The sequence below is a fragment of the Budorcas taxicolor genome, chromosome 2 (genome assembly GCF_023091745.1).
Source record: "Budorcas taxicolor isolate Tak-1 chromosome 2, Takin1.1, whole genome shotgun sequence".
Lineage (NCBI taxonomy): Eukaryota > Metazoa > Chordata > Mammalia > Artiodactyla > Bovidae > Budorcas > Budorcas taxicolor.
Window position 1 is genome coordinate 170,122,769 of NC_068911.1, and position 25,554 is coordinate 170,148,322.

General features: G+C 59.0%; 1 protein-coding gene across 5 annotated transcripts in view; it reads left to right on the forward strand.

Annotated features, from left to right (window-relative positions):
- The window catches only part of AHDC1 (AT-hook DNA binding motif containing 1), a 75,143-nt gene that overhangs the window by 36,576 nt on the left and 13,013 nt on the right, over nucleotides 1–25,554 (forward strand). For 3 of the 5 annotated variants that reach the window (XM_052657017.1, XM_052657019.1, XM_052657016.1), the window contains 4 exons: nucleotides 7,773–7,950; nucleotides 13,276–13,387; nucleotides 13,519–13,556; nucleotides 13,936–18,846. In XM_052657017.1, the coding sequence (XP_052512977.1) occupies nucleotides 14,010–18,803 (4,794 nt within the window). In that variant the 5' untranslated portion in view covers nucleotides 7,773–7,950; nucleotides 13,276–13,387; nucleotides 13,519–13,556; nucleotides 13,936–14,009 and the 3' untranslated portion in view covers nucleotides 18,804–18,846. Of the gene's footprint in view, nucleotides 1–7,362; nucleotides 7,384–7,772; nucleotides 7,951–13,170; nucleotides 13,388–13,518; nucleotides 13,557–13,935; nucleotides 18,847–25,554 lie in introns of those variants that run through there. The other 2 variants (XM_052657020.1, XM_052657018.1) reach the window with 2 other exon arrangements.

Genomic DNA, 25,554 nt, shown 5'->3' on the forward strand with positions numbered 1-25,554 from the left:
AGAAGCAGTTAAGAGCTGCCTCAGCCCGTTCCTTCAGACAATTAGTGACATCTCGCTTGACAACACCACACTGAGCCGATGCAGACCTCAGCCCCCCTCCCGGCCCCCCCACGGCCGCTTCAGCTGTTTATTCTTGGGCTTTAACAATTGGGATTCTGACTTGGAGGAGCGGGCGCCCCGCGCTGCCCTCTGACCCTCCGTCGCCTTGGCAACTGGAGCCCGGTAGGCCTGGGCTCTGCGTTAGGATTACAGATCCTGAATTCACAATCTTGCTGCTCCCCTGCAAGCAGAAGCAGCAGCGGCAGCATGTGGGATCTTCAGCTAGACTGGAGGGGACAAGAAAGAGGATCCCCAAGGGCCAGCCCGAGGCACAGGTGGGAACCAGGCATGCCCACAGGCAACCCAGAGCATGGTGTGCCCCCCATGGAGTGGAGCAGGGCTCAGAGCTTTCCTCCGTTCCCAACATCTCCCATCCTCTGGAAACTTTCTTCCCGGTAGAGCCCCCAGGGCAGGGGCCAGGCTTCTTCATCACCACCCCCCTGTTTTTCCCCCCAGTCAGCCCCCTACCATGCCCAGACCTCCAAGTGCCAGCAAACTGTGCCCCTGCCGTGCCTGCAGCCATGGCAACAGGCTCCCCTACCTTGTGCGCTCTCCTCCTCCCCCCCCACCATCCCCCCCACCCCAGCAACCAACTGCCCCAGCTGAAACCGGAGCCGACGCATCTGTGAGCCTCATGCCCAGACTCACATTCCATTTCTGTCCGCTGTCCCCCCCCCCCGCCCCCCCCCCGGCTCTGGCGACGACATCCCCCCCTCCTCCTCTTCACACCCCCTCCCTCCTTGCCTCTCTACTCCTGCTGCCCCCACCCCACCCCCCACACACACTTTATCACTTAGTGTCTCCCCCTTCCTCCCCAGTCTCTGCCTGCCTCTGCCCCGCTGCCTCTGTGTCTGGTGGTCTTTGGGTGTGTCGGTCAGCCCCTCTGTCTCCAGCTCCCTGTGGTGTCTTCAGTCCCCTGTGCCTTGCCCCGTCTGTGGCAGCGCCGTCTCCATCTCCGTCCCCTCTGCAGGTGTCTTGCTCACTCTCTCTGTCTTTGTCTCTGCCTTGTTCTGCTTGTCTCTCTGTCTCTTTGTCTTTTTCTTCCTCCTCTATCCCTCTCTCCCTGAAGGGAAGACTTCTGTCTCTTTCTGGCTCTTTTCCTTCCTCGAGCTTTTCTCTCTTTTTCTCCCCGATCTCTGTCTTCTTAACCTCATTCTCTTGCCCGCCCCCCCCCCCACATGCTTCCTCTTTCCGCCTCTCTCTTCCTGAATCCGATTCTCTGCCTTGGTTTCTCCTTCGTCTCTCTTCTTCAGACTCTCTCCTTCTAAGTACATAGATTTCTTTCCAGTCTTCTTTCTCTGTTTTCTAGTTGGTCATTCCCTTCATGGCCCCTGGGATGGAACTGGGATGCGGGGGGGCCCTCTGGAGTCACCCCAAAGGAGTCCTCTTTCAAGGACTGAAAGAGGTGTAGTTGAACCTGAGATGAGATGGGGAGGTTCTAAGGGCAAAGAGTCGGCAGGGGGTGGGGCAAAAGAACCAAGATTCCCAGGCCTCTCTTTCTTCAGAGGACGGGCTCCATCTAGTTTACCTTCACCCAGCCTAGGTAAGTAAAGGCAGAGGGTAGTTCTTAGGGGCTGAATTGGCCCAAGAAGCCCCCTGGCTCTAAGAACTCCATGAAAAGCATGTTTAGGCCTCCTTCCCTGATTCCTGGGATTTGTTCCTCCCCCTCATACAACAATGGCTGCCTCAGACTGTGCCTCAGTTTCCCCTCTGGTGCAGAGGGTATACTCGCCTTGCTCTATCTCTGACTCCTCTAAAGTGCTATGAGTTCTTGGAGCAAAATCAGGGTTATAAAGAACAAGTGAAGGGTGGAGTGACTTCCGCCGCCCTTGCTCACCAATACTTCTGTGCTGGAGGGGGACTTCAGCACAGAAGAATTGGTTTGGCTCAGGGCTGGGGTGGAATAAGGGTCCTGTCTCCTTAAGTGTCTGGTGGAGGACAATGCCCCCGCTCCCCCCCGACCCACGACTGGCAGCCCTTGCTGTCAGGCCCTCCTCCTCACACCCCCTCTTTGGAATGAGCTCGGAGTCATGGGAAACAGACCCTGGGATGGCGGTGCCAGGCCTCCAGGGCCTAGCCTTTGCCTCTAGGGTGTGATGAGACCTGGGTGGGCAGACAGTTCTAGGACCCCTGGGTCTGGGCACTACTCACCAAGGGGCCAGGCGGGGGAGTAGGGGTGCCTGGGGGAGGCGGGTTGCACGCAAGGCATGCTGGGCCCCCTCGGCGGGTGGGTGGGGGGAACAAAGCTGGCATCGAGGCCTCAGCTAAAATTAGCCGCTTCCCTGCGCGGGAGCGAGCATGCCTGCCAGCCGCCCAGATCGCCGCTGCCTCGGCAGGCCATCTGTCGCCACGTTTTGCTCAGTCCCTCAGGGCCCCCCAGCTCCAGCCACCCCAGGGGCTAGAGAACTCTGCTCTGAGGCTGTCCCTGACCAGGACACTGGACACTGCTGCTGTCGTGCTGTGTGACCTCAGTCTAGGCCTGTCCCTCTCTGGGCTCCTGTACAATAACAGGGCCCCAGACGCTGACATCCCAAGACCCCCCCAGTCCTTTCAAGCACCAGGTACTGGCGCCACTCATGGGGGCTGGGGTGCAAGCTGCTTTCCTGCCTTAGAGCTAGCTTTCTGGTCTGAACTCTGAAGGTGGACCACGTGGGTTTTAGGGTAAAGGTTGGGCTATATGACAAACTCCTGTCCATTTTCTTGATCTTCACTGGACAGGAGGGCAGCTCTGCAAGCAACAGCACCCTGACACCCACATACACACTCACTCTGTCTCTCCTACAGAAACAGCTTCAGGCGGGGAACCTGGAGGCAGAGGCTGGATTCAGCTGATACTAACTTGCCCTGTGGCTTGGGCAAGCCTCCTGCCCTTTTCTAGTCTTATCTTCCCCTCTTCAATAAGAAGCTCCCATTTCGGGACTTCCCTGGAGAGCCAGTGGCTAAGACTGCACTTCTAACGCAGGGGGCGTGCGTTCGATCCCTGGTCAGGGAAACCTCTCTGCTCTCCAGTTGAGGCAACTGAGCTCCAGAAAGCAGAGGTTCCTGGTGAGGAAGCAAGCAGTGGGCCAGGGGGGGTGAGCCGCCATGTCCTTCCTCCTCAGCGCCTCCCGGGTTGCTGCCTCTTCCCCCTCCCCAGAGCCAAAGAGACTGAGCCTCTGCTCCAAGGTCACTCCGCTTGCCCTGGGAGGAGCTCAGACTTGAACCCAGGCCTCTTGGCTCCTGTCCTCCTCACTTTCTGGCCAGCAGGCTGGGCCTGTTCCCTGGGTGAGTCATGCCCCTGGACTTTGGCCTCCTTGTCAGGCTCTGTAGCCTGAATTGGAGAGGGGGCCTTGGTAAGAAAGAGGGGCTCCTCTGGCCGCAGCGGGCGTCTGAAGCGATCATCCCACCCTGCCTGTCCTGGGCCCCCGAGGGTGTGGTGACAGCCACCCCTACCCCGCCTGAGTCCACAGCCTCCGAGAAGTCCTGTTAGGACTTGCTCCTCAGGCCTTAGGGCCAGGACAACCTCATTGCCCTCTGCATTCTGTTCCCCCCAAAGCAACTACGTTCTATTAGAAATGGGGCGGGGGGGGGGGGGGCGCTGCTTGGGAAGGTGGCATTTTCAGGTTGTCCGCGCCTAGGCGGCCGGCCTTCTTCCCGGCACTCATCTTCCTGGCCCCGGGTTACCCAGGAGAGAGGCCACGGCACCGCCCCTCCTGGTGTCCAGGGACCAAGGTCACGCCCAGAGCCCTGTGCGCCTCCACCTCCTGGGGCCAGCGGTGTTTGTCACTGGGGCAACGTGTGGCTGTGCCCGGCGCTGGCAGTGCTGGGGTGACATTCATGCCCTGTGAGCTGTGACGCCTCTGCAGGCAGAGGACAGCACCACCAGGCTGGCAGTGATGGGGGAGGGGCCGGTGGGCTGTCACCTGTCCAGAGCAGCCCGGGGTGATGTGTCCTTTACCTATCCTGCAGTCTGGAGGGGGAGGACTCACAGGGAAGGTTGTGTCCCCGGCTTACACACGATGTGTTGTGGGGAGGGGTCTGTACCTTTGTCACACCTGGAAAGTGAGGCACGCGCATGTGTGTGGGCCTGGGGAGAGAGAGGTTCTCTGCATTTCACACCCTGCTGGGGTCCTGATTGTATGTCGGTCCCACCCTCTGGAGGGTAACAGCTGTGTTTCTGTCTCAGACTGTCTGGAGTTATCAGGTGTGCCCATCTCAGGCTTTGGAGGAAGTGACAGGTTCTGTGCTTAGCCCATCCTGTTAGGAGAGTAGTCACCCACTCGTCCGCCTGTCTCTCTGACTGTTGGGTATGTGTTTGTGATGTCACCATATGCCCATCTCATGCCAGTGTGGGGAGTGACGTGTGATTATCTCATGCTGGTGGGGGGCTGTCAGGAACTTGGGAGCTTGTCTCTTGACCCTAAGGAGATGACATGTTGCCCAGTGGCATGGGGCTGTCAGTTGGCAGGGCCTCAAAAAGAAGGCCAGAGCCAGCACGCAGGCCATGGGTACAGGAACAAGCTGGGATTGGGGCAGGGGTGCAGGGCAGAAGGGTCTGGGCTCCCCAAGACCCAACTTGTGACCCAGGTGCCAGCCCTTGGGACCATTCCCGGGGAGGAAGGAATATGCTGTTTTTCAGATGATGTGAACCGGGGCCTCTGGGCTGGGGCAGGTGCGACTGGGTAGGCAGGGCACCAGGCAGGGCTGGCATGGAGGGGCTTGTGTCCCCAGGAGTCTGGGGGACCCTGTGCCTCGCCTCTCCTGCCCCTGAAACTGTTAAACTAATTAAGGCTGTGGAGCCGCAGGATTAATCGGGGCAGCTCGGCGCGGGCCGGGAGCTCAGGTAGTCGATTAGTGCGCCGCGGAGGATATTGGATTTCTGAACCGCAAGTCAGCACTATTCGGGCCTGTTATCTCTCCCAGGCTCCAGGGTCAGGAGGCGGGAGGCTCCAGGGCTCGCTGGCCACCCCCGCCCGGCTGCTCCAGGGCGGCCACTCCCCCTGCCCACCCATTGCCTCTGCCCTCCCTGACCCTGCATCAGGTTCCCCCTGAGTCTCCCTTTCATCAGGCTTGCAGCCCCAGCGCCCCCCACCCCGCCCTCTCCCCTTGGGTCCTTCCAGGCCTGACTAGCACCCTGCGCCTCCTCGCTGACATGCTCCTCAGCCCCTGACCAGCCTCTCTCCACCCTGGTCTCCTTACCAGTCGCTGGCCCTGTCCCCCACTTTCAGCCTCGCCCAGCATCGCCCAGTCCTGTCTCTCTGCTTCGGGGTTTGTGTGTCCTTGTCTCTGCTTCTCCTGTCTCTCTCCCTGTGCATCTCTGTTGAGTCTTTCTCTTTCTCCCTGTGTCTTTTCCTCTCTCTCTCTGCCTTTTCCTCTCTCTCTCTCTCTTTTCCTCTCTCTCTCTTGTGTGGTCTCGCCTGGTGTCTGCAACCAGAACAAATCTCCCCCAGCCAACACCCCCTGAACAAGGAGGCCAGAGCAGCTAATGGGAAACATGTGATGCTGCCTTGCGCCTGGAGCACCGTGAAGGGAGCCTTAGTCCCAGCTCAGCCCCTGCTCCCACCCCCCCGCCTTGCCGCATTCCCCCCACCATCCTGTCCCCTGCCTTCCAGCCCGTGTGGGCACAGTCACAAGTTCCCCAGTCATTTCCATCTCAAGGGGCGGGGGAGCTGGCCGTTATCAGTTGGGGAATATCAGATTGGGGAGGGGCTGGGAGCAGCTTCACTTCTCAGGTCGCCCCAGCCCCCAGGGCCAGGCAGACCTCATGCAGACTCCCCCCCAACCACCAGCACCATATGTAGGAGAACAGGGCCAAGATGAGCTGAACTCCAGGGGCCTGGATGGGGGGCCGCCAAGCCACCCCCACTGGAGGGCTCTGGGGCCACCCAGATTTCCATCTTTTCCACCCTCCTGGGCCTCTGGGGAGCTGCAGAGGTGGGGGCTCCCCGAGGGCTTGGGAGCTGCCGGGCTGCATTTCTGTGCCCACCCAACCATGGGGGGAGGGGGCATGGATCAGAGGAGGGAGGCTCTGGCAGGTTGAAATTCTCCTTCTCTGCCTGTGGATAAATTGTCCCTAATCCAGGCTTGGGGAGTTGTCTGGCTCCTACAGAGAGAGCTCGAGCAGGAGATAGGGAGGGAGGAGGGAAGCAGGCATACAAACAACGGTGACACAGACACACTATCACAGAGTCCCACATGCACGTGCACACATACGTGCACTGACAAGCTACATGAAGGTATCACACGAACACTGAAGCACCACTGTGCTGACAGGCGCACCCTGGCACACAGACTCACACATGTTGACACTGACGCAGACATACAGTGACATGGCACAAGGTCCCACTGATGTACACAGGTGCACAGTGATGAGGGCTTACACACGCACGCGCAGGGTCACAGCCAAGCACACACTGGCCCACGGTGAAACAGACCCACAGGGATACTGTGACCAACCGCACCGTGAGCCTGAAAACCCAGAGAAAGGCAGAGGGAAGGGGGGAGACGCCACTGATGCAGTGATGCCAGTGCCCCCAGTCACTGGCCTTGAGATGGGAAACCTGTGGGGACAGCAGAGGGTCCACTCCCCTCCCCACCCCAATGCACACACATCCAGAGATGGGCAGAAGTCAGTTCAGCTCCTGACAGGGCCAGATGCAGATTGTGTACACATGGGCACACATGCCCCAATCACAGCTGGTTACACCTGGTCACACATTAGGCACATATACCTGTGTGTCCCCATAGGTGTGCGAACATAGGCTCAGCTGGACACACACAGAGAACTGAACAGACCCAGATACACACACCCACATGTATAAGTGAAGACACCAGCTCTAGTAAATAGCAGCGCTCACACACACACACACACACACACACACAGTCCTATACATGGGCACTCTTAAACACACATATACTTGCATAGACATACAAAAATACACAGAGAAACATACAGAAGGCTAAGTAGACACAGGAAGCCACACACAGATGCATTTGCCCAGACAGCTGAATGCTCACAGACATGCAGGATCTCTTTAACACACATGTACACACACATTCCCAGGCAACCAAAACTTATAAGCAGTCCATGAGGCCTGGTTCCCAGACCCCTCAGGGTTCAAGTACAAACCTCAGGGAGGTAGACAAATGGGCAGGAAGCAGAGTGGGTGAGGAGGGCCCTAGTTATTAAAGAAAACGAGAGAGAACCAATCTCAGATGGAGAAGGGTAAATGCCAGCTGCGTATACACCCCTCATGAAAATCTGCAGTCACCATCACTTTGAACAGTAACTCTCACACCTGCATTGTAAGTGAGCTCTTAACATTTATAGTTTCCCTAGAGCACTTCTTCCCGCTCATAAACTCTCCCTATTTTATAGATTAGGAAACAGAGCCAGAGAGGTTAACTGACTTGCCTGAGATCACACAGGTGATGAAAGTTGAGCCAAGGACCATTCTGACTCCCAAGACCAGGTTCTTTTCACCATAGTGTATGTGTTCTTGTTCATGCATACATATCTGCCCATGCAGAGATACTGCCTGGGGTTTCAAGACATAGTTCATAGTCCCCAGTGAAGTGAGGTTGGAGCCAATTTCTGTGCAAGACTAGACCCACCTAGGATGGCCTCCTGGTCCCCCTGTCTGGTTCATCTTGTATCCGTGCTTATGTCTGGGGTGCTGTTTTTGTTTTCACAGATGGGAGCTTGCCTGCCTGTCTACCTATTGGCCTGGACCCCAGAGCCTGCCCAGCTAAGTGCATGCAGAGGGCCCTGGGTTCGGGGTGATTCTCAGGCTGCCGAAGAGACCACCCTGGAATCACTGGCGAAGACAGGCCTTTGCTGCTGAGCTGGGCCTATCTGCACAGCTTGCTCAGGTAACAGTGTACAGAGAAGCTGGGTCTGCTGGCCATCCCAGGAAGTGGGGATCAGGGATACTTCCTTCTCAATCCTATCAGGGATCCCTCCCCTCCCAGCTTAGGCCAAAAAGAGGCTCTTTAGTATCAAAATACTGTGACCACACTTACTCAGACTCCCCGTTATCCAGAAAGGCAAGGTCCATGGATATACAGCCAGTTCCCCCAAGTCCTGCCTCCTAGTTGGAGGACCTGCACCCGGATGACCTGAGAGAACTGGGCAGCGAAAGGGGTTGTCCCAGTTACCAGAACCCAGGGCAGAGGTAGAAACCAGAATGCCTGCTGTGTGATGCTGACCCCACAGGACCCCTCTCTCCTAGAGTCTGTGGAAGTTGAGAGGACCTGGGGAGTTGAGGTACGCTGGGCTGCCCTCCTGGGATGAGATGGGGCAAGGCCGGGGGCAAGAACCATCTCCCTAGCCTGGGCCCAGATGAGCCCACCCAAGCAGGCTAGAGAGCTGCAGAGGCCAGGTGGAGCGGCCCTGCCCTGCAGAGGCAACTCCCCGAACTGACACATGAAGCCTCAGGCTCCAGGAAGCTCCCTAGAGCCCAGCCTGCCTGGGGACCCCACCCAGCTTCCAAAAGAGCATTCCTGGGGCCTGAGGTCTGGGGGGGTGGAGTCTCCCGGGATTGTCAGGGTGGGGATGTCAGAGCTGGGTGTACCCAATTGTAAATGTACAGGGCATCTAGTGTGCAAGTACTCCAGCTTGTGTGCAAGCAGGTGTGTGTAGGATTCTGTCCTGAGGTGTGCAGGGTGCTGTACATAGAAGTCTAGGTGGACTGGGCTGGGAGACATTCACAGGCTGCATACATGGTACATGAAAGTGAGTGTGCAGGACTCAGGGTGTGTCCTGTGCAGGTGTGGGGAGGCTAGAGTGTTGTGTGTGCCGTGCTGGGTGGTGTTCCTGGGCAGGGTGCTAGTGTACACTGGAGAGGTGTGCAGACAAGACTCTGAATACACCCGGGTGATACACGGGTACACACTGGGTGGGGTGGATCATGTACACAGAGGTTCTTCCACGTGTCACCAGGGAAGCGTGTGTTCAGGGTTCTGGCTGCACACACTGGGGGATGTGTGTGCACGTGGCTCCATTTGTGCTTTGGAGGTGGGCTGGGCAAGGCTTCAGCTGAGCTGGGCTCAGCAGTGCCCAGCCTTGTGGCCAAACTGCTGAAGTCACTTCCTTTCCAGCAGCAACTTTCCAGGAGGAGGAGTTTTTCAGACCTGGGCGGGGAGGGGTGGGGGGCGGAACAAGGAGCTCTCAGGGGAAGGAGGTGGGCGGTGGTGAGGCTGTGGGGAGGGCCTGGTGGGGCTGGAGGAGGGGTGTCCTCCGGGAGACAGAAGGAAAGACAAGGACAGAAGTCTGGAAGGGCCAAGGGCAGGAGGGGATGGGGGCGGAGCAGGCGGGAAGCACAGTCCCTGGGTGACCTCGGAGAGAGGAAGGGAGGGCCACCCAGCAGGGTGACCCTCGGGTTCAGCCAGAGCTGGCAGTGGTGCCCACACACCTGGCACCCAGGGCAGGGGGCTGGCAGGGGGCGGGTCTAGGGCAGACCTGCTTGCCAGGTGCCCTGCTCCGGGCAGGAAGGGGGTGGGCAAGGGCTTCACAAAGGAGCTCTGTGTGGCTGGGGGTAGGGTGGGGTGGGGTGTGCTGTGCTATTGGGGGGGTGGCCCTGATGATTCCAGGGGGTGGGGCGGGGCTTGCTCCCCTTGGGGGCATCAGTGGCTCTAAGGGGACACCTAGTGGCGAGGGAGGGTAGTGCATTGAATGACCTAGGTGGGAGGGGTGAAGAAACTGAGAGGAGGGGGTGAATTTAGAAGTCAAAAATTAGAACTGGTCGTTGGGATCAGGACAGTTCAAGGAAGCTGCGGGGGAGGGGGCTGACTCTCTGGACAGTGGGGAAGTTTGGTTCAGAGGAGCTCAGCAAACCCAAGTGCAGACGGTCTTCCCTGTCATGGCTGTTTGTCCTTAAGGGCTTTGCTTAACCTCTCTGAGCCTCCATTTACATGCCAAATAAGTGACAGCTGCCCGTTATTATTTTCATCATTGTTATTTTTTTGGTAACGATTCTGGTTCGGAGTCAGGTTGGAAGGAGATCTTCAGGGGTGGGTGGGAGGGGGCTGAAGAGAAGGAAATTGAGAAGAGGGGGTGATGCATAGTTCCTGAGTAGGGGGGAGGCCAGATCCTGGGAAATAAAGGTCCCCCCCTAAGGGAGCTGATTGGGGGGAGGTTTCACTGCAGCAGTGATAGCCCCCTTTGAGGCCAAGTTTTCCATTTGAGGACATCCCTGGGCCTTCAGTCTGGGCTGGGAGGGAAATGGTGTGTGCGGGGTGGGGGGGGTGGGGGTAGGGAGGAGGCTGGAGAGAGGGTCATGAGGCCGGAAGTGAGAGCTGGGGCTGGCAGCCTGGCTCCCCTGGGGAGGCTGCGGGTGGGGGAGGGGGAGGCTGGCTGGGGAAGGGGTGGGGTGGTCAGAGCCGCAGCGGGGGAGGGTGGGGCTGGGGACTCAAGGATGTGGGCTGGCCCTTCCCGGCACTGTGCGCAGCAGGTTGGGGCCCCCAGCCCCCCTCCCAGCCGGCGGGTGTCCCCACAGGCAGGCTCAAGACACACTGACCCAGAAGCAGACAGACGACAGGCAGTGGACCCTTTGCGACTTTGTTCACAGACATGGGGATAGGTGGTACCCTTGGGAGGGGGTCCAAGAAAACGTCTGCCTGGGTGTGGTGGGGAGGGGAGCCAGTTGCTTCCCTCAGATCCTGGAGGCCGCGGACAGTCAGGAGGTCTGGCAGGACGGCGCGCCCAGAGGTCTTCACGGGTGGGTGGAACAGAAGCAGCCGCTGGAGAGGCGGTTTGTCTCTTCTGCCAAGGTCACACCCTCAGGCCCCCAGTGGGAGGTCTCCAGAGTAGGGAGGGTTGGTGAGCCCCACCCTCATCGAGAGAGGGGCAGTGGCTTGTGGTAGGCATCTCCAAGAGGGCAGTGGGAGCCTCGGGTCAGCTGGGCTGTTGGAAATAGGACCTGGAGATTCCAGAGTCTGAGCCCCTTCCCTCCTTCGTGAGTGTCTTACTCACAGTTCTTCCCACAAGAGCAGCGGTGAGATTCTTGAAGTAGAGAGGGCCTGGCCTAGAAGGGGCCCGACCACAGTCTGCAGGCGGGCATGAGAGAGAACAGAACCCGAAGCGATCTAGTAAATGGGACAGTGAGGAGCAGCTGCGGCCTGGGACCTGAAGAGACACGGGGGTTTTCTGCTTGGATGAGCAACACGCTGGGGCCCCCTCTGCCCCATGCTATCTTGTGGTCTTGGGCAAAGTCTGTTTCCCTCTTCCGGTCTTAGTTTCCTTGTCTGAAAAATGGGAGGGGCACGAGGTGACACTGGAACAGTGTACCCACTGGAACAGTGTACCCACTGGGAGGAGCTGATTAAAAATGCAGATTCCCAGGGCTTTCCCTGGTGAAGTGAAGTGAAATGAAAGTCGCTCAGTCGTGTCTGACTCTGCAGCCCTATGGATGTAGTCCATGGAATTCTCTAGGCCAGAATACTGGATTGGGTAGCCTTCCCCTTCTCCAGGGTGGTCCAGTGGTTAAGACTCCATGCTTCCACCACAGAGGGCACAAGTTCGATCCCTAGTTGGGGAGCCAAGATCCCACAGGCTGCCCAGTGCAGCCAAAAAAAAACCTACCAAATTCCCAGATGTCCCTTCAGATTTGTGAATCAGACTCCCTGGACTAGGGTCTGGATATCTGAAAGGTTACACAGCTCCCCAGGCCCAGGGTTTAGAAGCCCAAGGGTTAGGTGATTTTAAGGTTCCTCCCAGCCTTAATTTAGACCGCAGCTCTAGAAGAAGCACTTTCAGGAGTGGCCAGAGGAGCATTGCAAGAGCTGGGAGTGGAAGGAGGCTTTGGACTTGGCAGAATTAGAAATCTTGCCACTTACCAGCTATGTGACTTCAGGCAAGTTATACAACTGCTCTGAACCTGCTTCCTCTGTAACATGGAGGTAATAATCCATGTCTCCCCGGTTCACTGAAGATGCAGTGGGTCATATATGTTGAGGTGCTTTGTAGATGGCATGTTGCTGCCCACCAGAGGGTCGTGGACAAGTGGCCCCGCCCACACCACTGTCCCCAAATCAGCTCTGCTGTTTTCCTGTGGAGTATAAAGTGATCCTCCCAGTGATCAGGGCCCATTCAGCTTCCTGCTCCCCCAAACCAGCTCCTGGGGATCAGCCAGGGCCCTGAGTCCCCGGGCTCCTTCGGGAATCAGACTTGCCTGGATCCAAATCCCAACTCAGCCCGACCAGCTCAGGGAGTTGCTCAGGAAATGTTTACGTAGCATCCATAGCCCAGGCCCTGGGGCCAGGGGATATAACGGTAGACAAGACAAACTTGGTCCTTGACCCTGAGAGCCCACACTCCGGGAGAAGACACACTGAACAGCCAGTCACACAAGTAATTGACTGCAGTCCTGATAAATACTGTGTAAGTGAAATAAAGGGGGCTCTGAAAGTATGTGGCAGGGCCGAGCCAAGGCTAGAGGTGGCAGGGGAGCAGAGAATGTCCCTTTTCACATTCTTAATCTCCCTCCCTCCTTCCACATCCTACCTGGGTCCCACTTTGGGGTCTGGAGAAGAATGAGAGAGAGCCTTATGGAGAAAGGCTGATTGTTCTGTGTGCCTCATTCATCGTTTGTTCGGTAGATATTTTTTGAAGCACATTTCTGGGCCGTGGTGTTGGGGTATACACTGGACAGCAGGGCGGAAATCCTTGCCCTCATGGTGCTTACCACCTTCCAGTGGATGGTTTCCTCGACTGTAAAAGTGAGGGTGGTAATTGTATTGATTTCAGGTTTGCAGGGGGGGTTAGGTAAGATGATCCATATAATGCACTTAGTCCAATGTTTGGCAACAGAGAAAAGGCCCCCAGGACATGAACTTTAATTGTTGTTGACTCCTGGTGTGATTGTTGAACCTCGGACCTCAGGCACTCTTCGGTTTTCTCTGCTGCTCATATCCCACTAATAATCACGTCACTTATGATTGTCTCATCAGTGTTTGTCTACCCAGTGTTTGTGCACAGTAGACACTTCACAAATACTGAGTATATGAATGAATGAGTGAATGAATGTTACTTCATCTCTGAGCCTCCGTTTCCTCATCTGCAAAATGGGGTCATTAATAGCCCCTACCTCACAGGATTGATATGAAGAATTAAATGAAACGATGCCTGGACAGCTTCCAGCCCAGTGCCTGGCGCCCAGTAGGTGCTCACTAAACCTGAGCTGCGATGGTCCTTTCCAGGCGCTGTCCACGCCCCGAGGCCTGGGCTCAGGCCAAAGTTGCTTCACAACACCCCCAGCTGACAGCCAGCGACTGGCAGAGCCCCCAGGCACGGGGGCCCTCTCTCTTCCAGGTCAGCCAGAGTTCCTGGGGAGCTGGGCTTGGGGTGGGGGTGGAGATGGGGCCCTGTGGGCAGGTGGGCAGTGGTTGGGCTATGGCTCCCAGACCACTGAGATGGCCTCTTGTCTGTCTTGTTACCCACAGAGATCTCCAGTGTGACAGCCCAGGCGGCAGAGCCGAGGGTGAGTGCCCAGGGTTCTCTTGGGGGACGGGGCAAGAAGGAAGAGGCCATGTCCTTGACAGGACCTCCAGGCCCTAAAATTTGATCTGGAGTGGTTGCTCCACCCTGTTCATGAGCGTCCCTCTCAAAAGCAGGTGAATTATTCTCCCCTAGTCCTTAGCCAGGGTCTAGACAAAAGTGGAGGCACTATCAGGAAGTGGAACTGGGGCCCATGGGGGTTCACGGTGCATGTGCTGACTTAGGAAATGCTGAAGGTCACCAGAGGTATTGGGCTTCAGGAGGGGACTCAGGAGAGGGGTGCAGGGGGCCACAGGGGATATGGGAAGCTAATGGGGGCTTGGGTGTTCAAGGAGGGACCTGCTGCCTGTCCCGCCCAGCAGGTCCTGGTCCCGGCTTCTCGCACCCTCATGTCAGTCCCGGCCCCGCCCGGCGGCCCTCGGAGGACAAGGTCAGGATGCGTGTGAAGCCCCAGGGCCTGGTGGTGACTTCCAGTGCCGTGTGCAGCTCTCCTGACTACCTCCGGGAGCCCAAGTACTACCCCGGCGGCCCCCCCACCCCCCGGCCCTTGCTTCCTGCCCGGCCCCCTGCCAGCCCACCTGACAAGGCCTTCGCCCACACTTTCTCCGAGAACCCGCGCCCACCCCCACGCCGGGACCCCAGCACCCGGCGCCCACCAGTCCTTGCCAAGGGGGACGACCCACTGCCCCCGAGGGCAGCCCGTCCTGTCTCCCAGGCCCGCTGCCCCACACCCGCGGGAGACAGCAGCAGCAGCTCCCGAAGGCGCTGGGACAACGGGCGGGCGACCCTGCGTCCAGTGGTCCAGCTGATCGACATCATGAAGGACCTGACCCGGCTCTCCCAGGACCTGCAGCACAGCGGCGTGCACCTGGACTGTGGTGGTCTCCGTCTCAGCCGCCCCCCCGCCCCGCCCCCCGGGGACCTGCAGTACAGCTTCTTCTCCTCACCTAGCCTGGCCAACAGCATCCGAAGCCCGGAGGAGCGGGCCACCCCCCACGCCAAGTCCGAGAGGCCCAGCCACCCCCTGTACGAGCCTGAGCCTGAGCCTCGGGATAGCCCCCAGCCTGGCCAAGGCCACAGTCCCGGAGCCACGGCCGCGGCCACGGGTCTGCCACCAGAGCCTGAGCCCGACGGGCCCGATTACTCAGAACTTGCTGATGCCGACATCCTTAGTGAGCTGGCCTCCCTCACTTGCCCCGAGGCCCAGCTGCTGGAGGCCCAGGCCCTCGAGCCACCGTCGCCTGAGCCTGAGCCTCAGCTCTTGGACCCCCAACCCCGCTTCTTGGACCCGCAGGCTCTAGAGCCACTCGGGGAAGCTTTGGAGCTGCCGCCCCTGCAGCCCCTGGCTGATCCTCTGGGGTTGCCAAGCCTGGCGCTACAGGCTCTGGACACCCTGCCCGACTCCCTGGAGTCGCAGCTGCTTGACCCGCAGGCACTTGACCCCCTGCCCAAGTTGCTTGACGTCCCCAGCCGCCGCTTGGAGCCCCAGCAGCCCCTGGGACCCTGCCCACTGGCCGAGCCCTTGCGCCTGGACTTGTGCTCACCCCATGGCCCTCCGGGGCCTGAGGGTCACCCCAAATACGCCTTGCGGCGCACTGATAGGCCAAAGATCCTGTGTCGCCGACGGAAAGCCGGACGGGGACGCAAGGCAGACGCCGGCCCCGAGGGCCGCCTGCTGCCCCTGCCTATGCCCACAGGGCTGGCTGCTGCCCTGGTGGAGCCGCCCCCACCGCCTCCGCCTCCGCCTCCTGCCCTGCCCGGGCCAGTCCCCATCCCGGAGCTGGAGCCCGAAGCCTCCCAGACCCCGGTGGTCCCTCCCCGCAAAAGCAAGTGCCGGGGTGTCCGGCGCATGGTGGTGAAGATGGCCAAGATCCCCGTGTCCCTGGGACGGCGAAACAAGACCACATACAAGGTGTCGTCTCTGAGCAGCAGCCTGAGCGTGGAGGGCAAGGAGCTGGGCCTGCGCGTGTCCGCGGAGCCCACCCCACTGCTGAAGATGAAGAACAACGGCCGCAACGTGGTAGTGGTCTTCCCGCCCGGCGAGATGCCCATCATTCTCAAGCGGAAGCGCGGCCGCCCTCCCAAGAACCTGCTGCTGGGCCCCGGCAAGCCCAAGGAGCCGGTGGTGGTGGCAGCCGAGGCGGCCACCGTGGCAGCGGCCAGCATGGCCATGCCAGAGGTGAAGAAGCGCCGGCGGCGGAAGCAGAAGCTGGCGTCCCCCCAGCCGTCCTACGCGGCGGACGCCAACGACAGCAAGGCCGAGTACTCAGACGTCCTCGCCAAGCTGGCCTTCCTGAACCGCCAGAGCCAGTGCGCTGGGCGGTGCTCCCCACCCCGCTGCTGGACGCCCAGCGAACCCGAGTCCGTGCACCAGGCGCCCGACACCCAGAGCATCTCCCACTTCCTGCATCGAGTGCAGGGCTTTCGCCGGCGAGGTGGCAAAGCGGGCGGCTTTGGTGGCCGGGGAGGGGGCCATGCAGCCAAGGCTGCCCGGTGCTCCTTCAGTGACTTCTTTGAGGGCATTGGCAAGAAGAAGAAGGTGGTGGCCGTGGCAGCTGCGGGGGTCGGGGGCCCCGGCCTCACTGAGCTGGGGCACCCGCGCAAGCGAGGCCGGGGGGAGGTGGATGCCGTGACTGGGAAGCCGAAACGCAAGAGGCGGTCCCGGAAGAACGGGACTCTGTTCCCAGAGCAGGTGCCCAGCGGCCCCGGCTTTGGGGAGGCAGGCACTGAGTGGGCTGGGGACAAGGGTGGCGGCTGGGCCCCTCACCATGGGCACCCAGGCGGGCAGGCTGGCCGAAACTGTGGGTTCCAGGGGACCGAGGCCCGGGCCTTTGCCTCCACTGGGCTAGAGAGCGGGGCTTCAGGCCGTGGCAGCTACTACAGCGCGGCCGCGCCCACGGGCCAGGCGGAGCTCAGCCAGGAGCGCCAAAACCTCTTCACCGGCTATTTCCGCTCCCTGCTCGATTCTGACGACTCCTCCGACCTCTTGGACTTTGCCCTCTCCGCCTCTCGGCCCGAGTCCCGGAAGACATCAGGCACCTACGCAGGGCCTCCCACCAGTGCCCTGCCTGCCCAGCGGGGCCTGGCCACCTTCCCCAGCCGGGGAGCCAAGGCCAGCCCAGTGGCCGTGGGCAGCGGCGGGGCTGGGGCTGAGCCCTCCTTCCAGCCGGTGCTGCCCGCTCGCCAGACTTTCCCACCCGGCCGGGCAGCGAGCTATGGGCTCACCCCGGCTACTTCAGACTGCCGGGCTGCAGAGACCTTCCCCAAGCTGGTACCCCCACCTTCCGCTGTGGCCCGCTCACCTACCACCCACCCGCCCACCAACACCTACCCCCCACAGTACGGCGGCTATGGGGCCGGACAAAGCGTATTTGCCCCGGCTAAGCCCTTCACTGGCCAGGACTGCGCTAACAGCAAGGACTGCAGCTTTGCCTACGGCAGCGGCAACAGCCTACCTGCCTCACCCAGCAGCGCCCACAGCGCCGGCTACGCCCCACCGCCCACTGGTGGCCCCTGCCTGCCACCAAGCAAGGCCTCCTTCTTCAACAGCTCCGAGGGGGCCCCCTTCTCTGGTTCAGCCCCCACACCTCTGCGCTGTGACAGCCGGGCCAGCACAGTCTCGCCCGGTGGCTACATGGTGCCCAAGGGCACCACGGCCTCTGCCACCTCCGCCGCCTCCTCGTCGTCCTCGTCCTTCCAGCCCTCGCCTGAGAACTGTCGGCAGTTTGCGGGGGCTTCTCAGTGGCCTTTCCGGCAGGGCTACGGAGGCCTGGACTGGGCTTCGGAGGCCTTCAGTCAGCTCTACAATCCTGGCTTCGACTGCCACGTCAGCGAGCCCAACGTGATCCTGGACATCTCCAACTACACCCCGCAGAAGGTGAAGCAGCAGACAGCCGTGTCCGAGACCTTCTCCGAGTCCTCCTCTGACAGCACCCAATTCAATCAGCCGGTCGGCGGCGGTTTCCGGCGTGCCAACAGCGAGGCCTCGAGCAGCGAGGGCCAGTCGAGCCTGTCCAGCCTGGAGAAACTGATGATGGACTGGAACGAGGCCTCGTCCGCCCCCGGTTACAACTGGAACCAGAGTGTCCTCTTCCAGAGCAGCTCCAAGCCGGGCCGTGGACGGCGGAAGAAGGTGGACCTGTTTGAGGCCTCGCATCTGGGCTTCCCGTCGTCTGCCTCGGCCACTGCCTCAGGCTACCCGTCCAAACGGAGCACCGGGCCCCGGCAGCCTCGGGGTGGCCGGGGAGGTGGCGCCTGCTCGGCCAAGAAGGAGCGGGGTGGGGCGGCGGCCAAAGCCAAGTTCATCCCCAAGCCGCAGCCCGTCAACCCCCTGTTCCAGGACAGCCCGGACCTCGGCCTGGACTACTACAGCGGGGACAGCAGCATGTCCCCGCTGCCCTCCCAGTCGAGGGCCTTCAGTGTGGGCGAGCGCGACCCCTGTGACTTCATGGGACCCTACTCCATGAACCCATCCACGCCGTCCGACGGCACGTTCAGCCAAGGCTTCCACTGCGACTCACCTAGCCTGGGGCCCCCTGAGCTGGATGGCAAGCATTTCCCGCCGCTGGCCCATCCACCCACGGTGTTTGACGCAGGCCTGCAGAAGGCGTACTCGCCTACCTGCTCACCCACCCTGGGCTTCAAGGAAGAGCTGCGGCCGCCGCCCACAAAGCTGGCTGCCTGTGAGCCCCTCAAGCATGGGCTTCAGGGGGCCAGCCTGGGCCACGCGGCTGCAGCTCAGGCCCACCTGAGCTGCCGGGACCTGCCGCTGGGCCAGCCTCACTATGACTCCCCCAGCTGCAAGGGTACGGCGTATTGGTACCCGCCAGGCTCAGCTGCCCGCAGCCCACCCTACGAAGGCAAGGTGGGTTCGGGGCTGCTGGCTGACTTCCTGGGCAGGACGGAGGCTGCGTGCCTCAGTGCCCCACACCTGGCTAGCCCACCGGCCACACCCAAGGCCGACAAGGAGCCGCTGGAGATGGCCCGGCCGCCCGGCCCACCCCGTGGCCCTGCTGCAGCTGCTGCTGCCTATGGCTGCCCACTTCTTAGTGACTTGACCCTGTCCCCCGTGCCGAGGGACTCGCTGCTGCCCCTGCAGGATACCGCCTACAGGTATCCAGGCTTTATGCCGCAGGCGCATCCCGGCCTGGGTGGGGGCCCCAAGAGCGGCTTCCTGGGGCCCATGGCGGAGCCTCACCCTGAGGACACATTCACCGTCACCTCCCTGTAGTGCCAACTGAAGTGCCGACTGGACCTCGAGGTTTTGTTCCTGGGTGAGTCTGAGGATGTGGGTGCAGTGGGCAGAAGAAGCCTGGGGGCTGGGGCTGGGGAGGTGTGAAGACATTAGAGCTTGGGCAGGGGGCAGAAGGATGGCCACGAGCCAGAAGGACTTGAGGGCAAGACTAGGGACCCAACAACAGAGCAGGGAGTTGGGATTCAGGGGGTCTGGCATTAGCTGTTGGAAACAGTCTTAGGGAGGAGGTGAGTGCTTGGGTGGGGAACCCAGCCTGGGGCTTAGACATTCAGGGGTCCCATTTTTTAAATGGCTGGAGGACCGTAGACTGGGTAGGGCAGTCTGGTTTGGTTCATCAGGTGTCCATTCCCCTTAGCCATGCTCGGTCCTGAGCAGGGACCACCTGAGTCCCAGCACACACTCATCACTTGACCTCTTGTAAGGGAGGGTGTTTGCATCACTGCATAAGACAGATGAAGGAAGAAGCAGGTTGGATAATTACCTACAAAGGCCCATCCAGGATACTGATCCTGCCCGCTTCCTTGTCTCCCTGGGAACTTCATTTAAATCAAGATGCAGTCTGACAAAGGCCAGGCTGAGGGTGTGGCTAGGATGTCCTTTTCTGGCCTCGCAGGGTACCCCAAAGGCTATTATTCCACAGGGGTACTTGGGATTTCAGTGTCTGGGAACCTCCAGCCGATGGGTCTGTCCCCAGGTAGGATGTTGTCTACCTGAAAAATCCCAGGCTCTTTCCTGAAACCAAATTCATTCCTTAAGAATTCAGTTAAGTATTGTTAGGTATTTCGATACTGTCACTTCGTACTGTCACTTCCTTCAGTATTCTTTAAGATCTCGTGTTCAAGAAAAGGAAAATAAAAGAGGGGGAAATGCCCCCAAAATGGTCTAAGGGGACAGAGTTGAAGGAATCATTTTCAAGATGAACAGCCTGCTCCAGAAATGCAGCCATTAGTGGCCCTTCATTTCCCCCTCTTGGTACAGACCTGTCGCAGAATTGACCTGGACATGGTGGATAGTGATGGAATGGGCTGGGGGTCTGTCTGAGCCTCTCACCCCGCCCCACACCTCTGTGACTGCTGCCGCCTCCTGGGAATGTCTTTTCCTGGAGAAGGAATGACAGGGCTTCTGGAAAGCCCCATCCCTGCTCTCGGAAGGCCATTCAAGGCCAAGGTGACTCAGGGTCCTGAAGTCATGTCAGTGGAAACTTAATACCCCCTCTCCTCCTGATCTCAGTTCCCTTGGTGCATGGAGATAGCAAAGGGCAGCGCGTGGGAGTCAGGAGGCCTGGGGAAAGACCATTCCTCAATTGGCCAACTTGCTATGTGCCACTGACAAAGCTTCTGCCCTTCCCTTCTCCCCATCCCCCCAACCTCTGTTTCCCCATCTGTTGAAGGAAATTGACTTTGGTAATCTCTTGGGTTCTTGAAATTCTCCATGGCATAGAGAATGGACCAGACTTTCTTGGGGGCAGCATATTTTTCCTCGTAATGAAGCCAAACTGAGATTAAAATGGCCTTCCATTCCCCATGCACCTCACTGCAAGCAGCAGAGCCACAGATCTGAAGCAGGCCAGGGAGAAGCTGCTTAGGGTGTAAAATGTCAAACTCTTGATCCTTCTCACTGGAGGGAAGATGTCTCGTGGATAATCCAGAAAATGTGAAGTAATCTGAAAACCTTTCCTCACGGGCTCTGGGTGGGAAAATAAACCGGTGTGGGGGCTGGGTGTTTGGGCAGGTCACGGCTCAGTGAGATACATAATGGAACCACCCAGCGAGGCCTGAACGCAGGAGGAACTGGGACACCATCCAGCCCCACGTTCTGGCCCGCTCCCCACTCAGAGCTGGGAGTTGACAGCACTAGTCCTCAGACCAAGGCACTCAGTTGTTCCAGAGACATCCATCCAACACCCACTGCCTGCCAGGCGTTGGGGACACAGCAGTGAACACCACAGTGAGCCCCTGGTCCTCAGGGGGCTTCCAGTTTAAAGGGAAAGACAGGAAACAAGAACACAAAGCATTTGGTAATTACAGTCATAGGAAGGACCATGCAAGAGAAGAAAAGGTCGGAGGCCGCAAAGGTCTGCAGCAGCCTGGCCAGGTGCTGAGGCTGATGTCTGAAAGATGAGGGTGCGTCAGCTAGATAGGGAGGGGGGCAGAGGGAACGGCAGTGGGTAAAGCCTGGAGGCCAAAAGCAGCTCAGCTTTGATGACCTGATGGGAAGACAGTAACACTAATGACGGGGTGAGGAGGCAGGGCCAGATCATGCAGCCATTGGAAGGATTCTGAAGTTTGTTCCAAGACAAATGGGAAACCATTGAAGGGTTCTGAGCTGGGGTACCGCGCGGCGGTGGACCAGGCAGGTGTTGAAGGAGGGAGACCAGCTGCGGTAGCTCAGGCGAGCAATGGTGCTGGCTTGGACCGTGATGGCAGGAAGGCTGTCCCCCCTTCATCCAGGATGGCACATAAGCCCTCATCTTGGGCAGCCCCCACTCCCAGTGCCAAGGACTGATTAAAAGCATGTGGGGAGTGAGGAAGTGTTGGGGATGCAGGGAAGGAGAATGGTAAGGAAGAAGAGTTAACAGAGGGAGTGGTGCTTGTTAACAGTGGGAGTGTCACTGTCAACAGAGGGCTTAAACAAGGAGGACAGTGACGCACTCATTCACCAGCAGGGCAGCGAGCCCTTTTGACCCAGAGCTGGGTGCGGGAGCAGTCACTGAGCTCAACCTCGCATCTTGAGCATCACCCCCATCTACCCTCTGATGCCTGTCCCAATGCCAGGCACGGCCCCTGTCCTCAAGGGCCCATGGAAGCTAACCCAAGCTCACAAAGAGCCTCAGGCGTCTGGGCCTGAGATGGTAGGGAAAAGCAAGCCTCGTGCACCAGGAGGTGGGCCATGGCCCCGAAGTCACCTCTCTGTCCCTTGGTAAGAAAAGGGACATGTATTCGTGCTGGGCCGTTTGTACAACACAGCCTCACTGGCCCTTCACAGCAGCCTGAGGGGTCGGGGTACTTGCCTCTTCCATCAGCGATTCAAATCTCTCGGAATGCAGGTGCAGCTCCAAAGGTTGCCCAGGGAATCCACGGGTAGGAAACAGCAGAGTCAGAATTTGAACCCAGCGCCCCACCCTCATGGATCTTGGATGCTCTGCCTTGCTGGTCCCCTGCACCCCTGATCCCCCACCCGCAAGATGATGGAGTGGTTGGATGCTCCCCACAGCTCTGTCTGGGTCTGACATTTTAAATGGATTTTGAGGTTCTGTGAAAGGAGCTGCATCTGAGCTCAACCTTGAAGGATAGGCAGGATGTGGACACACAGGAGACTGGGGGAAGGGCGGTTCCAGGCAGAGGGAGCTGTGGGCAGGGGCAGGTCACATCCCAGTGTGAGTGAGAAGAAGAAAGCTGGGAGGAACCGAGCGGGGAATGTGGGCCCTGACTGTCTGGGAGCTGAGCTGACAGGGGGAGGGGGGCGGGGGGCGCCCGGGCCGGCAAACATCTTCTCTAGTCCCTTAGATGGAACGCAGAGCCAGACAGACTGGCTCCGCCTTGGGCCCTCACAGCTGAAGATCAGCCCCTTCTAGACCCTGGGGACAGGCTGTGAGGGTGGCAAGGGCCCCTCCAAGGTGTTCAGGGATCTCGAATCCCCCCCTCCTCCCCATTCCCTCTTGGGTCTGGACCTGAGGCCAAGAGAAATGTCACAGGTCCTCCAAGGTTATACCAGCTGGGGCAGGAAGCAGCTTCCAAGGCCACCAGTCAGCCAGGGTCAGCAGGCATGCCCGGACCTGGGCCAGGCCTTGGCTGCTCTGGGCTTTGTCTCTCCCTGTCTTGAAACCTCAAGAGGTCACCTGATCTTGCCTCTGGCCCTGAGCAAGAGGCCCACACCTCAGGGGTCAGGCAGGCTTGCCCGGACTCCTCTCCCTGCTGGTGCTGTCCTCTCTCCTGGCCTATCTCTCGCTTCTCCTGCAGCCATTTTCAGGCCTTCTTGTTCTGAGCCCTTATTTCCTGGAAATGTAACCTCTGTGAGCATGCCCTCTCAGGCCCCTCCTCTCCCATCTCCCCGCATCCCTGCGGACCCGGAAGAACCCAGGGAGGCTGCAGGGTGGTGGCTGGGAACAGGCCTGTGGGTGCAGACAGGCCTCTGTGCAGAGCCCGATTCCATCCCTTCCCAGCCATGTGACCTGGTGAGTCATGTCACCTCACTGTGTCTCTTGTGAGAATTAAATGAGATTACCCGTGAAGCACTTAGCCCAGTCCCTGGCACGCAGGAAGCACGTAATCAGTGGTTGGTAGATGAGTGAATAACATACCTCCTCGCAGTCTGCATGAGTCACACACCTCTGACCCTTTTCTCCAAGCTCAGGACTCTTGTAGCCAGCCCTCCTTCACCTGCTTTCCCCACATCCCTCCTGGGAAGGAGCTTATATTCTAGTGTAGGTTTGGGGCCTTTGGGTTTGGGAAACTGTGAAATTCCACCTGGTTACATGCCTTAACAGTGGGGCTGAGTCCTCCCTGGGGGGGTCCAGAGTCAAGGTGAGTCACAGGTCCCACCCCAGCGGACCTAAAGCCTGATGGGCAATAGGACCCAGACTGCTGCGTGATCCAGGTCGGCTGGAAACTCTCCACATAGTTACCCACACCAGTTCTGTCTCAGTCCAGATCATCTGAAAAAGATTTCCTGTCACTTTGTCATCTATCTTTGGCTACCATAGTGCCCTCAGTTGGTGCCGGAGGGCAGGAGAAAGTAGGTTAATTCTGGGTTCAACCCACACAAATGAACCACCTAGCCTGAGCCAGGCATTGCATGTGGTACTAAAGGAGCCACTGAACAAGATGAGCAGCGTCCTGCCCTCATGGAGTTTGCAGCCTTTAAGCAGGTGTTCATTACAAGCATCCATGTGGGCATCACTCACCAAGGGAGGGACTGAGATGCTCCCACCAGACATACCAGAGACCACCCTCTTGAACCAGGGGCAGGACTGGCAGGAAGAGCTTCCAGTGAGGGGCGGGGCAGCAAAATGAGTCTTGAACAAACTCGAGGCTTCAGAAGCTATAACCTTGGGTCAGCCCAGGCAGCACCTGGCAGGTCTCTGCCCCAATATCTGTCCTCCCCTGGAGCCCATACCCCCGGCTGTGGCTGCCAAATATCCTTCAGGTTTGTGGGATGCTGTGTCTGGACAGCTCCCCACTCCCGAATATTTACTGGATGAATTGATTCAGACATATCTGCTCTTGTGGCTTCATTGCGTAACACCTTCTGATTGCCGCCTCAGCCCTTCAGCCTCCTATCCTGGTGTTCTAGGCATTCGAGGCCGCTTCTTCAGCCCCGACTTCCTGCTCACACATCCTCCCTTCCCAGCCCTAGACTGGAGTCTGGAGAGCTTTCCAGGCCCCTCCCCAGCGTGCCTGCACCTTTGCATTGGCTGTTCCCTGGCCTGGGGTGCCCTTTCCTAGCCATCATCCATCTCCCACCTGTCAGGTCCTATCTTTCACTCAGACACCACCTCCTCCAAGAAGCTTTCCAGGATCCTTCCCAGGCACAGTTAATCTGCAGCCCTTTATGCAGCTGTGACAGCTCTTCCTGGGAATGACTTCCTCACTGCGCCATCAGCTCCGTTAGGCGGGTTACTCATTTCTGTGCACTGTCCCCTCGGTGTCTCATCGTGCCTGGGACACTTCAGGGGTCAGAGTCCCCCCCCCCACCCCGACCTTGAGTCAAAGAAGGGCATGTAGACCAGGGACAAACTGAGAGAGAACGGGTTAGGCCTCGGGGAACGGGCATGAGCTGGTTTCTCTCAACCCCGCCGTTACCAGATATGCTCCCAAGGATCAAGCAAGGGTGGGGTGTGTAAATGAACCAGTTCCAACTCTCGAGGCTCCTGGAGTTCTCCAAGTGCAGCCCCTCCAAGTTTGTAGAGAGGAAGAGGGACTCGCCCAGCCACCCAAGCAGGAAATCACAAAACAAAGAGCCAGAAAGGACCCTTGGGGTCACCCAGGTCCATGTTCTTGCCACTTCTCAGCTTCCATTCAGTTGCATGCCCAACACATTACCTGTGGGTGACACCTGACCTGGCACAGGCTTCTCCCTTTGGAAAGAGAGAGAGGGGTGTTAGGGGAACACGTATAGCCTCCTCTCAGGGGTAAGGAGGTAAGGAGTGTGAGGCTCCGAGAGGTGAGAGATACACACAAGGTCACACAAGCTGGGTGGGCAGCCATGGGTGTAAACCCCGCTTGGTCTCACTAGCATCCCTCCACGTGCCCAGTAGTGGAGGGAAGCAAGGGAGGGTCCCCAAAGAGGGAATGACTGGCAGAACTAGAGTTTAAGGAATGCCTCTGGTCACTTGTGGGTGGATTTTGAAAAAAACTGGGGCAGGGAGAGCCCCACCCACCCACGCCACAGCCTGCCCACCCCCAGTTGGAAGCTTCATCCCTCATAGATGTCTGTCTGGGTCCCGCCTACCTGAGAGTATCCGCGTCTGCCAGGTGTGTTCTGGGTCTCAGGTTAGCAGTATCCTCTCCACATTTAAGGGACTCGCAGGCCTGACTTTGCCTGAAAAACCTCAAGGGATGGATCACCTTTGGGTAGCTGTGGTTTGTCTCTGACCCCTTGTCTTTGGCACATTATCTCACTGCCTAAAGATCTTCCCCCATACCCTATTCAACCCCCTTATTTTGCATAGAAACTGAAGCCCAGAGAGGGCAAGGACTTAACCTAGGTCACACAGCAGATCGGTCTC